General features: G+C 26.5%; 1 protein-coding gene across 1 annotated transcript in view; it reads left to right on the top strand.

Annotated features, from left to right (window-relative positions):
• The window catches only part of LOC111622456 (histidine--tRNA ligase, cytoplasmic-like), a 74,021-nt gene that overhangs the window by 18,575 nt on the left and 40,036 nt on the right, over positions 1–15,410 (top strand). The window contains exons 4-7 of the mRNA XM_023364827.1: positions 2,557–2,778; positions 6,380–6,487; positions 7,046–7,144; positions 15,205–15,298. Of these exons, the coding sequence (XP_023220595.1) occupies positions 2,557–2,778; positions 6,380–6,487; positions 7,046–7,144; positions 15,205–15,298 (523 nt within the window). The remainder of the gene's footprint in view (positions 1–2,556; positions 2,779–6,379; positions 6,488–7,045; positions 7,145–15,204; positions 15,299–15,410) is intronic.

The raw sequence follows: 15,410 nt of genomic DNA, 5'->3' as shown, positions 1-15,410 counted from the left end.
CAAACCGTTGAGTTTAAACGAGCAGCGGACCTACTAAAAACCATTTATTATTTAATGTCCATAAAAATTATATTTATATTAATGATGTCTCCAAAGTTCAGCGAATTTTTTGCAAAACAAATAATTTATGAGGAAGCACGCGAGCGCCATTTGATGACAAGCTCCACGATGAAAACAAGCTTAAGCAATGGCATAGTCGAACGGTGCATGCTTGATAAGTAATCCTACAATTTTTTGTTTATAGCATAGTTTATATGGATTATTCCCAAAAAATTATACGTATTTTGGAAATGTTGAGTCAAATTAGTCTAGAATCGATTAATTTTATGGAAGAATCCTTTCAAACAGCCGTAGTCCGTAAACTGCATATGTGTTGGGCTGTGATTGGCTGGACTCGTAGAAAATGGATTCATAAAAATCGAAACGTATCTATCGTGTTATAGGGGGGTCGACTGTATAATTTTTATCTGAACTTCTCTCTTTTTCTAATGATACAACTTGAGAAGCAGATTTTAGGAATGCAGACTTTTGCAGACTTTTGCAGAATATATCTCATTATTCTGAAAAATAATGAGATATATTCTGAAATGAATAATGAGATATATTCTGCAAAAGTCTGCAAATCATGCATACATTAAAATGCAATCACTGTCAAAATTGACAATTTTGCATATGGAAAGGCAGCTGGACTTTGCATTGTATTTATGTTGGCCATTCAGATTTATAAAATCACATAGCTTTTAGTGATGAGAAGAAATTTAACCTAGATAATGCCATAGTATATGCCAATAGTATTGTACAGTATCAGGGCCATCTTGGCCCGAATAGTGTGCAATACTATTGGCATTATATGACGTCACTAAGTTCATCTTTTATCCCATCATGTACAAGGTGGAGGATCTGTGTTGGTATGGGCAGCTTTCACTCGTTAGTTAAAATCAGCTATTGCTTTCATTTCATCTTGTTCAAAGGCAGTTGACTATCAAGATGTGTTGGGAAATGATCTACTATTAAGAGATGAAACAATGGACAGACATTTTATTTTCCAATAGGATAATGCTCCTATTCATAATGCTGCCTCAACAATGACATGGTTGTCTGAGAATAATATGTGTTTTGCCATGGCCACCATGTAGCCAGGATTTAAACCCAATAGAAAACCTTTGGGGTGATTGGTGGTTTATGCCAATGGAAATCAATTTAATTATGTTTCTGATCTTGAAAAGGCAATTGTGACTGCTTGGGATGAAAATATGAAAATAAATTTTTACTTCATATTTAGTTTATGATTATTTTAATACCTAAACAACAACATATTTACAGAAGATCAGTTAATTTTAATGGGAAGTTTAAAAACCCAGGTGGTTTCAAACTTTTTTCCAGGACTGTATTATGTACATTTTCTTGTAAATTTTGGGATTTAAAAAAACAAAGTGCAATAATTTTATTTCAATTATAGATGTGGTATGTGGAATTGACACATGAACAGCCAAAGTGAGCAGCATGATCATTCATACTTCAAAGAATTATGAACATTTTACAAATCCTTTTATATTGGAAATTCATTAGAAAATGTTGTGCATAATATACATATTAAAGGGACATCAGTGCTAAATTTTTCATAAAAATTGAAACTGCATACTTAAAACAGTATGTATATAAAATTTGGTTGAGATTTGCCTAATAGTTCTTTCTGTAGAGAACTCTGAACACATACCCTTTAATTATGATTACCCTGTATTCTACCTGAAAATCCTTTCATTAAAAGTTTATTTATTTATTGTTTATATATTGCATTAACAAAAGGAAATGTCACAAGATAATTGATATCCTCCCCCCAAAATAGCACCTGTAACAAAAGATTAAAATACAGATAGAAAAGACTAACAATTAATATATATGATAAAAATTATACATAAATGAAAACAAATGATTATATATTATAAAGTAACTGTTTCTGTTTACAACTGTGTTTNGAATAGTTTTATTCAAAAAACAATTTGACTAGTGGCAAGTGGGATCCCAGATACTTAATTCACTTACACAATTCACATTTAATCATAATTTTATTTAATAACTTAAAACTTATTATATTTTAGATTTTAAATACTAAGAAGAAAAATTCAATAAATTTGTTCACAAAGCTGACTTAATTCATTAGAATTAGCTAATGTCTCATAATAAGTTGTGAAAAATATTGTGAACAAAACTAACTTTTCAGAGAGATACAGATATTAGTTATCTTATTGATGATCATAATTTTTCTGAACTGATTAGATCAATTGTAAGTGATAGGAATCACTCTCATTCCTTCAGTATTCCAGGAAATGGGAAATAGATTTGTTTGCGACAACACTCATAGAAATATAAAGAATGTGATTCATAAATTTATATTTAAAGTTAAAAGTAAAAATTTAAACTGTTTTAAAATTTTAATCACTAAAAATTTTTAAGAATTATTGTTGAAATCAAAAACAGCAAAATCAATTTTTTTTTTGTTTGTCTATTTTTATATTTTAATTTTTCTATCATTAAAAATTTTTCAAATTTTTTTAGGAGACTTTAACAGAAAAATATGGTGAAGATAGCAAATTAATTTATGATCTTGCTGATCAAGGTGGTGAAATTTTATCATTACGTTATGATCTAACTGTTCCTTTTGCACGATTTCTTGCTATGAATAAAATTACAAATTTTAAACGCTATCATATTGGAAAAGTATATAGAAGAGATAAACCATACATGACTAAAGGAAGATATCGAGAATTTTATCAATGTGTAAGTAACTGGTTATTTTATATTTATCAAAATAATTCATTATTGTTTGTTATTTTGCTTTTTTGTGTTGGTTTTTATACATTATTTACAATTTATATTGCATTAATAACTAATAGTAATTTGCTATATTGTATTTCTCTATATGCAATTTGTCTTTTTTAAAGCAACTTTTCAGAACTGAATATTTATATAATTCATGATTATTAATTTATAACATAATTAAACATAATATTTTTCTGCTTTCCTAAATATACTTTTATTTCAGTTTTAAGTAATATTGTATGACAGCCATATAGTCAAAGCAGTAAAAATGTTAGTCTGTCATTTTTGGAAACTTGGATTTAAATCTGGGTTGGGATGATTCCTCAAGATTTTCATGAAACATGTCTTCATCCTTTACCATCTGGTTGTCCTGTTGTGGGACTAGCCAAATCCATGATAAGCATAAAATAAACTCTTAATACTGGCTGAATTAAGAAATATTTACATAATGTTAAAGTTGACTAAGGAAAATAAAATATATAACTATTGAAATTATATAATGTAATTAGTTTTCTATATTTTGAAGTAATATATTTCCTTCAATTAATTTTTCATTATCTGATATTTATGTAATTTTCTTTGATAAAATAAAAGACACTGATATGTTATGATAATCAAATAAAATCATATTTCCAAAGCAAAACATATAATAGATATTTGTAGTTTTTGAAATTTAGTTATAACAACATTGTGAATAAAAGCTAAAAATTTCAAAGAATTTTCTTGTTTATTTGATTTTCAATTTTGAAGATATCTTTGCTTATGGGCCAGATTGATGAATGACAGAATTTCAATTTTTAGTAATTAAATTCTGGTTAATTATATCTAATAGATTGAATTTTGTGAAGTCTTATCAGAAATATTCCATCAACTGAATAGTATATCAAGAAAGATTCAATACTGTTGTGATCNTTTCCAGGGCGTGGCAAAAACTACTCCATAAAGAGTGATAACGAAATTATATTGAGCCGTAAAAATAAATGATATTAGGGAACACGAGAATATTAAATAATCGTTATATCTCAATAACATGTTTTGGATCGTTCTCTTAAATTTGAACATCGACCGTCAAAAATAGAACAATTTCAATTACATCACGTGACGGATTAAGCGAATAGAACGAGTCAAGTTCGGAATCATTAAAACTTTTTGAAATCGATATTCGATCCAGCTGTTATCCTGATGAAGAACCCAGAAAGGGTTAGGAAAACGTTTGATTTTTGAAAGAAAAAGTGACACACATCGGTTAAAGGTTCCGTAAGTCAGATTTATTGTATTATATACAACCTGATGTGCAGTGATAGTATATTAGTATATAATTATTCAGTTTAATTGAAAAAAATTATTAATAGAGACAACATAAGCTCAAAAGGAATAATATGTAAATTTGTATTCTTTAGATAAATTCATAATTAGTAAGAAATGATGATAATAGATTAGTAAATGAAACTTAATACTTATAACTAGAAATTTCCCTGTCAAGCATGACTGAATACTTTTTATGAGAAAGTAGTGATTGAAGAATTGAGAAAAGTAGAGATTTCAAGAAATTCAAGATTTGCTAATATTTCTACTTATTAAGAAGTTTATATTATCTGTTGTAACATAAAGAGCAACAAAATAAAATTTCATCTGGAGTGGACAAAACACTTCCTCTGCGGGTTTTTTTCTTTTTTGGACAAAGTAATGAGTCTTTTTAATTCCATGTTGAAGAAACAAAGATGACTTGTATATACGTTAGTTAGATGAGCAGTAATACTTTTTAAATAATGGGCTCATTAGATCGTTACTTTCGATTGGATAATAGAAGGTCACATGGTCACTATGGAAAGATTTAAAAACATTTTGTTATAGAAGTTACATGATGCAGCTATCTTAAATTTAAATTTTAAATTTAATGAAGTACGTTTAAAATATGCCATTTGCCTAAATATTTAAAAATGCAACTTAACGGAAATTCCATCATCAAGCATGAACTAAATGAGGTTGCTGACATAACTTGTAATCATCAATATAAAATTGATAAAACATTTATTCTATAGCTAATATTTCTGCAAAATAGGTAGCATATACTTTGTCAGAACATAAAATGAATATAACCAAAATTTCATGTGAATTGGACAAAAATTGCAAGAGTTATAAGGAATTCACACACACAGACAATGGCTTTTATATTATTAATGTTTGTATTATATTTAATTGGTCATATTGTACAACATAAAAACATTCTTAATAAAAGTATGTGTTGTAGAAATGTTTTTTCTTTTACCAAATTACTATTTAAATGTCTTCGAAATACTCACTCTTATTATCATCATTCACTGGCATCTGTTAAGCAGTTCTGATTGACATTTATAAGAATTTACATAAGTTATAATAATATTGATCATACAATGCTTTCTTCATTTTGATAAACAAATCAAATTTGCAAGAACTGTTATCAGGAAAATAGATATGATGATATTGCTTATGTTAATGATGCATGAAGTCCTTACAACTTGATAGTATGTGTTTTCTTGCAAGTGATTGGCTTATTGATATGTAAATGAAGATATTTTTGTTTTATTGCTAATCTGAGATGTTTTTTCAAGAATTGCTTATAATATAGAGAGAATATTGTATTTTGAATTATGGAATGAAATAAGATATTGATGAATTCCAATCAAATATTGCAATCAGTGTAATTTTGATTTTTTTTTCCTTGGCTTTTGTCATACTTCTTGAGATATTGAATATTGTCACTTTGAGATTGTTGCATTAATTTCATTTCCTAAGAACATCATTATTTTTCCAATGTAATTCTGAATTTGAATATATCATATTCTTAGTTATACTGTTTAAATTGCATAGTAATGGCATTTCTGAATCTTTATGAGATGAATAAGTTTGACTATCTAGTTTGTGATTTTTTACTACATATATAGGTGTTCTTTAAAATGTTCACTTTAGTTTTATGAACAATATTGTTATCAAAGACAAAATCCTAAGAGTCTACCATTTGTATATTAAAAGTGTACTGTAGCAAGTTCTTGTGTGATGTGTGAACACAGAGATGTCTGAAACAAGAAATATTGCCACATATTCATGGCTTTGAAAACTATCACTCTCATTTTAAATGTGGAATAGATTTTCTTTGCATATCTCATGAAGTCTTGTCAACAACAATATTTTCAAGTAACTTCAATTTCAATTTTCATCTATGATCATTATTCATGTTTGGTAAATATAATATCATGATGATCTGAAAAAGAGTAAACCAGCATAAAATTGTCATATATAAATCATACAAATTACAGATATCTCACAGCTGTCATTTTCTTATGCATACTACACATTTTCATTTTTGAGTTATTTATACAATGTTGCGAAAATTAAAAATTTAATTTTCCTTTATTAATCTTCAATTAATTTTTTATTACTGAATCTTTTCATTTATTTGGATAAGCACTTATATCATAAGAAATGAATTGTTTTATATGATTATATAATAAAATGAAACACTTTATTTCTTTTATTAGTTATTAATATTATTATTTTAAAATAATCTTTCATTTTATAGGATTTTGATATTGCTGGTCAGTATGATTTAATGCTTCCTGATGCAGAATGTGTTCGAATAGTTGTTGAAATTTTGTCTAGTTTGGATATTGGCAGTTTTTTGGTCAAGGTAAGATATAAAGATCATATAATTTACAAAAATTTAGTGTTTTGTTTTTCAATGAAAAATTACATTTTTTATATTAATTTATCAAAGAATTACATTGAAAAGTTTCAACATTTAACTTCTTATTTATAAAATAAAAATGAAACAGTAATTTAATGAAATTTTCTTTTTAAAGTGTTTAGATTTTTTATTTTTATTATTTACTATATTTTATTATGTATAGTGTACACTTTTTGCCCAAATTTGGCAATTTTGGGCAAAAAAGTGTACATTATACACGTTGAGTAGGAAGAGCCTAACACAGCAAGTGAAGAAATTTTTTTCAATTTAAATACTAAATAATACATTGATATATAACTTACTTCATTAGCAATAAATACTGAACAAATATATGTCAACAGATTCAGTTTTGTTGACAACTTTGTTGACAACTTGAGTTGTCTATATTAAAACCCATGGTGAAATTATGGTACATGTTGGATTAAAGTAAATACAGTATATTATTTATTACAATATCAAATAAAGTATTAATATTTAATTGAATAAAATTTTTTTTTATAGGTAAATCATCGCCAAATACTTGATGGTATATTTGAAGTTTGTGGTGTTCCTTCAGAAAAATTCAGAACAATATGCTCATCAGTGGATAAATTGGATAAGGTAACCTCAATATATTTAATTTAAAATAGATTTTCATTCATTAATACTAAGTTTATCATTATACAGTTGAAATTACTTTGTTACAAAACTTCATTAATTCAGTTCTATAGATAAAAGTGGCTTAAATATGTAATTAATATTTATTCATTTTTATTAGAAAATCTGTCATTATTTTTTACATTTAATGTTTTTTATCTAGATCTTTGTTAATTATCAATACTTTAAACTTAAAAAAAGAAATATTGAGTTCTTATAAGGTAACAACAGAACATTTCTATTTTGATAATTATCTCTAGCAGTAATTAAATGTACTTATATCAATAAATCTGTTATGTGAAAGAATTCAAGAAGTTAAAATTTTTCCGTATACCATAAATACAGATATATAAGTCAATCGCATGATTTCCAGCATGAAATTCTGATTCACACCTATATCCACTGTAAAGTATAAGTCACTTTCCAAACATGCAGGAGGCTAGAACTGAAATGTGGATAGAGTGTACGATAGTCTTTGGCAAAAGTTTATAATAAGGTTGTATCACTTTTATGAAGACACTAACCATAATATCTTTTCAGTATATGATGTCTATCAGGTTAAATTTTAATGTAACAAATTTCGTAATAATGACATTTGTTATGTTAGAATAATGAGTAATTTTCTTGTATTTGAATTAATTTATTTCATAAATTGAATAAAAATTAAGTTTTATTTTAGTAAAATCAATTATTTAACAAATATTAACTTATCATCATGCTTAAAATTTCTACTGTAGATAAGTAGAATTTACTTACTTTGGTAAAATTCATCTCACTTCACTCCCTTTATTATTCAGGAATAGTGCATAGAAAACATATTTTGCAATTTCTCTACTGCTTGTGATTTATTGTTATTGCAATTCATAACAAAATTAATTACTTTTGTTTTTATATCATTAAGATGAACAAAAAATTGAGAAATTATGTCAATTTATGTTAAATGAAAAATTAATAATTTTGAAAAAATGGTTGCCAGGAAGAAAAATGATGTTGCAAGAGAATTTGATGTCATCTCTTTGACATTATCTACATCATCATCATCATCATCCTCATTTTTTTATTTAACATACTAGATATTAGTATATTCCCAGTTCGCTAAGCGTAGCCGGGTTACAAAGTACAGAAAGTAATACAGTTAACAATAATTATTTAAGTTAATACAGTAATATAAATATACAATAAATTGAGAGTGGGAGAAATACAAAAAGATGTGTTGAAATGAAAACATTATTGTAGAATACAAGTGATGGTATACAAAAGATGGGTTACTTATACAAACTACAGGCATGGTATATACACTGAATACAGAATATTTCTGTAGGTTTTGGTATTTATATGGAATATAGAATATATTGATAGGATGTAGTTTAAATAGATTAGTATACAATCTTAGTATATACGCTAAATACATGTATATATACATAAATAACAATTGACAATATACAGAGTAACGATGGACATATTGTAAAGTAAGTACAATAGAGTATACATGTAGAATATAAACCCAATGTATATACCAAGCGATTATATAACTCAATTTTATATTTATACAGCATAGTACCAACAACACAAAACAAGGTTTCAAAATTGATTGACGTACATTGAATATATACCATATTTGTTATCTGTATAGTATTTCCAAAATATACAGTATATTTATATTTTGAAAATTATATGTTTATATCTTGTTTTATATATATATTTATACATTATGTTAACAAGTGATATAAATTATATAATACAGAATAAAACTAAACAAATATATGATGATATATTTATTAGGAATAAGATAATTATATTATATTTTTGACATATAAAATAATAATTTAATACGAAACAAAACAAATTATAAATTGGTTAATTAATATGTTGTTATATATTTATTAATTATATTTCTTTATTACTTATTTTGCTGACATTATCTACAGTTGTAATTGAGTTAACAGATGAGAAAATTTCATTTCCAGAAGCTTTAGATAGTTTAAACCTCATTTGTGTTTGTCCTATGCTATTGATTGGAGATTGCATTATGTTTGGATAAATAGTTTACTGGTTTACCAGTAATCAGGTAAAAAGTACATCAATAAATATACAGGAAATTTGATATTTTTTACTGGTAAACTTGGTAAAACAATAGATATTTAGCTTCAAAAAACAACACAATAGTTTTTTGAAGCCAAATATTTATTTATATATACTTTCACATATACTAATATTTACATTTTTATAGAAGTGTCAAATGTTTTTTATTTAAACTATAAAAGTAATTTATATCATTTATCTTTTATATTAATACTTTACAGTTCTTTACAATTTTTAAAGTATCATATTACAATACCATTCTTGACAATTTGGCAATTTGTTTCTAACCTATAATACCTAGAATGCAATAAAATTTTAGTTGACAAAATGGAATATATTTATTTAAATGTTAGCACTTGCACTGGCTAATTTTTAATCAAGACAACTAAAAAATTCTAGCATGCCTATTTTTTTTTGCAACATAACTTTTGCTTTTCAAAATAGAAAAAAAAGGGAATTCAATTGGTCATAAAGCATTCAAGGTTATTTAGTTGTTGACTTATAGTTGAATTGGCAACTAAACAGTCACTAGTATGCTAATTTTTGCATTTGCATCAAAATTTAAAAATTACTTGTAATTTACTATAAACTGATAACATTTTGAAAATTTACAATTTTATAGGCTGATAAAAAATTATAAGTTTGCAATCCCTACTGTTGATATCTCAAAAAATATTTTTTAACATTTAAATATTGTTGAAAGTTTCATTTTAATGGTGTTAGTATAAATATATGATCAAAAATAATAAACTTCTTAATCAAAAAGTAAAATTTTGTAATGATTATTTGAAAATAGTCATCAATTTTATAAATTTAAAACTGGAAAATGAAATAACTGAAAAGAAGCACCTAAGAAGTTATAAGAATTATAACTTTTAGTACTACTTTTAAATTAGTCATAAAATGCTACTAAAAAGTAAATTAATCTAAAAATATATAACTAGTATATAAAATCTTAATTGTAATAGCTACAATTTCTTAGTCAAAGTAATTTCTTAGTTTTTAACATGTAAACTTCCAAAAACATCACTTTTCTATTGGAAATTTTAGGAATCTATTACTTATTATAAGTAATTTAATTAAATAATAGTTTGTTCTTACAACTTAGGAATTTATGAAGTTTTTCATAAAATTGAAAAAGTGTCTTTATCCTTATAAACATGCCTTATACACTATAATTGCAAATACAGGTAGGCCTCCTACAACGCGTTTTCGCTGCAATGCGGTTGGAAAAATGGAAATTTTCTTACAATGCGATTTACGGTATTTAGAAGTGAATTATCTTTCACATAACAGAAAAATCGCAACGGATCACGGGATACGAACCGCAATTTGGCATACAGAACTAAATGTCCTTGAAAACAGCTGTTTGTCACTGTTGGCGTGTTATTTATTCCCTTGAAAGTTTCAGGGGAAGACTGGTTTCTAGACAGATGTGCATCAGTTACCGTAAACACTCAAATATATCACTAAATTTTCCATCATTTATACTGTTTCAATAAGTGGGGACAGCAAAAATGGTCCAAAATATAGTATAAACTTCTATTGGGTGTATATTTTTAACAACATAGTGTAGAAAAGTTAATTTTTGCGATTTTTACTGTCAACAAAACTGATTGAAAAAATTTTAGCCATAACAATGCCGAATGAAAAGAAAGGACCATTGTTAAAAAGGAAATTTATAACTCTTCAAAGATAGAAATTTTGGATNTCCTTTCTTCTGAGATCGCAGCAATGCGCAACGGGCAAGCTAGTTTACTATAAACTGATAACATTTTGAAAATTTACAATTTTATAGGTTGATAAAAAAGTATAAGTTTGCAATCCCTACTGTTGATATCTCAAAAAATATTTTTTAACATTTAAATATTGTTGAAAGTTTCATTTTAATGGTGTTAGTAAAAATATATGATCAAAAATAATAAACTTCTTAATCAAAAAGTAAAATTTTGTAATGATTATTTGAAAATAGTCATCAATTATATAAACTTAAAACTGGAAAATGAAATAACTGAAAAGAAGCACCTAAGAAGTTATAAGAATTATAACTTTTAGTACTACTTTTAAATTAGTCATAAAATGCTATTAAAAAGTAAATTAATCTAAAAATATATAACTAGTATATAAATTCTTAATTGTAATAGCTACAATTTCTTAGTTTTTTACATGTAAACTTCCAAAAACATCACTTTTCTATTGGAAATTTTAGGAATCTGTTACTTATTATAAGTAATTTAATTAAATAATAGTTTGTTCTTACAACTTAGGAATTTATGAAGTTTTTCATAAAATTGAAAAAGTGTCTTTATCCTCATAAACATGCCTTATACACTATAATTGCAAATACAGGTAGGCCTCCTACAATGTGGTACCTTTACAATGCATTTTCGCTCCAACGCGGTTGGAAAAATGTGGAAATTTTCTTACAATGCAGTTTACGGTATTTAGAAATGAATTATCTTTCACATAACAGAAAAATCGCAACAGATCACATGATACGAACCACAATTTGGCATACAGAACTAAATGTCCTTGAAAACAGCTGTTTGTCGCTGTTGGCATGTTATTTATTCCCTTGAAAGTTTCAGGGGAAGACCGGTTTCTAGTGCATCAGTTACCGTAAACACTCAAATATATCACTAAATTTTCCATCATTTATACTGTTTCAATAAGTGGGGACAGCAAAAATGGTCCAACATACAGTATAAACTTCTATTGGGTGTATATTTTTAACAACATAGTGAAGAAAAGTTATTTTTTGCGATTTTTACTGTCTACAAAACTGATTGAAAAAATTTTAGTCATAACAATCCCGAATGAAAACAAAGGACCATCGTTAAAAAGGAAATTTATAACTTTTCAAAGCTAGAAATTTTGGATTGAATTAAAAACCAAGAGGTGATAGCTGATATCAGTAGGCATTTTAATTTAAATGAGTCGACCATTCGGTCGATTAAGCAATCGGGAGAAAAGATTAGAAATTTGGTCACATCTGGATCATCTATTCTTGCGAAAAATGTTGCTTGTCCAAGAGCACCTATAATGTAAAAAATGGAACAAACGCTAATATTATGGGTAGAAGATATGAACAAGAAATGGTTTCCTTTAAATAAAACTGCACTTAAACACAAANTCAAATATATCACTAAATTTTCCATCATTTATACTGTTTCAATAAGTGGGGACAGCAAAAATGGTCCAACATACAGTATAAACTTCTATTGGGTGTATATTTTTAACAACATAGTGAAGAAAAGTTATTTTTTGCGATTTTTACTGTCTACAAAACTGATTGAAAAAATTTTAGTCATAACAATCCCGAATGAAAACAAAGGACCATCGTTAAAAAGGAAATTTATAACTTTTCAAAGCTAGAAATTTTGGATTGAATTAAAAACCAAGAGGTGATAGCTGATATCAGTAGGCATTTTAATTTAAATGAGTCGACCATTCGGTCGATTAAGCAATCGGGAGAAAAGATTAGAAATTTGGTCACATCTGGATCATCTATTCTTGCGAAAAATGTTGCTTGTCCAAGAGCACCTATAATGTAAAAAATGGAACAAACGCTAATATTATGGGTAGAAGATATGAACAAGAAATGGTTTCCTTTAAATAAAACTGCACTTAAACACAAAGCCTTAAAAATATTTGATTATTTAAAACAAATGGGACAGTCATCAGCTGCGGTGGCATAGTGTGGGTGTCAGCCGCCCGAGGCGGAGGAAAATTTCACTGCCCCCTATTTAGGTATCTCAATTTAAAAGACTAAAATTCAGTTTTGTCACAGAATAAGTAATGAACAATTTCGTGCTCATTTCAATCAGTTCGAATCGTAGGTGCGACAAAAATATGAAATGAAATGATTCAAATTTTTACAAGATATTATTATTATTTATTGTGAAATTTTGCCCCCCCTAAAAGTGCCGTCCCTGCCACCACCACTACACTACGCCACTGGTCAGCTGATGAAACCAGTGTTAAAATTGTGGCTACCAATGGCTGGTTTGAAAAATTCAAAAAATGCCATTCAAACGCCAAGTTTTTCTCTTTTTAGAACCGAATCCAGTTTTTGTATTGCGTTAGTGTCTCCTATAACACGATTTTCCACAACGCGGTATTTTCAAGGAACATATCTACCGCGTTGTAGGAGGCCTACCTGTATTTTACTAAAACTTCAAAAAATTGTGTTATAGTTATAGGATATTTTAGTTACATTATCTCTCAAAAACAAGAATTCCAATTTAAATGCATTCTTAAAACACATCAACATAATTTTGACTAATGTATGAATTTTTATTCAATAGATCAGATATTTAAGAATTAACAATACAAAATATAAAAAAAAATAAACATCTACAAACCCAAATTCAGATTAAAGCCAAATGATTGCCAGATTACAGTCAGTTGCCTACCTTTGGGTCAAATTACTAGACATTTATAATTAGTAATTAGTAGCATAAATGTAGCTCAATGTATTCCAGCTATTGTATAGCTTTAGCAAAATATAAAATACAGTTTGTAGATCTTACAAGATGCACATATTTATTTAGTATATTCTCTAAACATTTTGAGTTTCTCATCTTTATTAATTATTTTAACTTATTAATGCATTTAGTGTACCAATAATAAACTGTAATTGAAGAACAATTTTTTAAAATATTTAATTAATTGAATGGATTAATGCTATTTTCATTGTTTATCAGTTAAGATATGGAAATTTCACTTTATGTTTCAAGCAAAATAAAGCAGTTTCATATTTTCAGCAAACAACAAAAATTGATAGTGATATAATTAAAATTTTATCTCATTAGCTGTTTCATTCATAAATCTAATAAAACAATCTAAAATTCAAGATTAGAGATATCATTTTAATTTTTGATATACCATATTTACTCACATATAAGATGAGGTTTTTATTCATTTATCACAGCTTAAAATTCCTAGGTCATCCTATATGCGCAAGTGAAAGATTCTTTGCGTTTTTGCAAATAATTTTTGTGAACCATGTATTTGTATTTTTTACCAGATGCTTACCAGATGTCTTGTATTTAAAAACATAAGTATTTTATCTGGGTCGTTTGAATCGTTCTTGTATATTGTCAGGAGTAAAGATGAATAGGAATAGGAAAAGCAAAGCTTTTGAATTGAATTCCAGATTGAAATTCTAAAATCACACAGGAGCACAATATAAGTTTTAATCCATTCCCATGTGAAAACAGATGATTATTTGGAAATCAGAATTCGGAGAAACTCATAAGTGTAATCAATGGACTGTTAAGAATTGGAAAAAAAAAGGTTCCCGATTGTTCAGTTTTACGTGAACAAATTATGTTGTTGATTTTACAAGATTTTTCCTTAAAGTTTAAAATACCAGTAATTTTTGCAGGACAATGTGTGCATTTATGTTCATTTGATATTTTACTTATGATTAAATGAAATAAATGCATATAGGATGAGGTGTGACTTTAAAGATCAAAATAATGAAAATTAGATTTATTAATACAATTCTAATTTTCATTATTTTGATCTTTAAAGTCACACCTCATCCTATATGCGAGATCATATTATATGCGAGTAAATAAGGTAATTTAATATCTTAAACATTTAAAGAAAAGTTAACATATACACTTTTATAAAAAGTAACATAATTTATTAACTTTATGATATTATAAATTTGAAAGTTATTTATGATAAATTTACATGATTAAAACATAAACAGCTATTAACTGAAGTTCTTTAATATACAAATTAAAAAATACTTTTAAGGATTCATCCATTATATTCAGTTGAATAATATAATAAAATTATAAATCCATTTATTAGATGTTTCTTTTGTAAATAAAACTTTTAATATAATCTTCAGTTTAATTCAACATTAATAGATATGAATTATGAATTTATGACGTATCAAGACTTTTAAATATTTTAAAATATTTTAGATGTCTTGGGAAGAAGTCAGAAAAGAAATGATTGATGAGAAAGGATTAGATCCCACAATTGCAGATGAAATTGGTGAATATGTCAGTCAACATGGTATGTTTTATTTCTGATAAAAAAATAATTGGGATTAATTTTACTAAATTCTTTGTTATTAAAATTAAATACATTTATTATTTATTTATTAAATCTAAAACAAATGCGACAG

Source organism: Centruroides sculpturatus, unplaced genomic scaffold, assembly GCF_000671375.1.
Source record: "Centruroides sculpturatus isolate CEXI.00-Female unplaced genomic scaffold, Cexi_2.0 scaffold150, whole genome shotgun sequence".
Classification (NCBI taxonomy): domain Eukaryota; kingdom Metazoa; phylum Arthropoda; class Arachnida; order Scorpiones; family Buthidae; genus Centruroides; species Centruroides sculpturatus.
The sequence above is the reverse complement of the archived record's forward strand: the minus strand, read 5'-3'. Positions and strand labels throughout refer to the sequence as shown.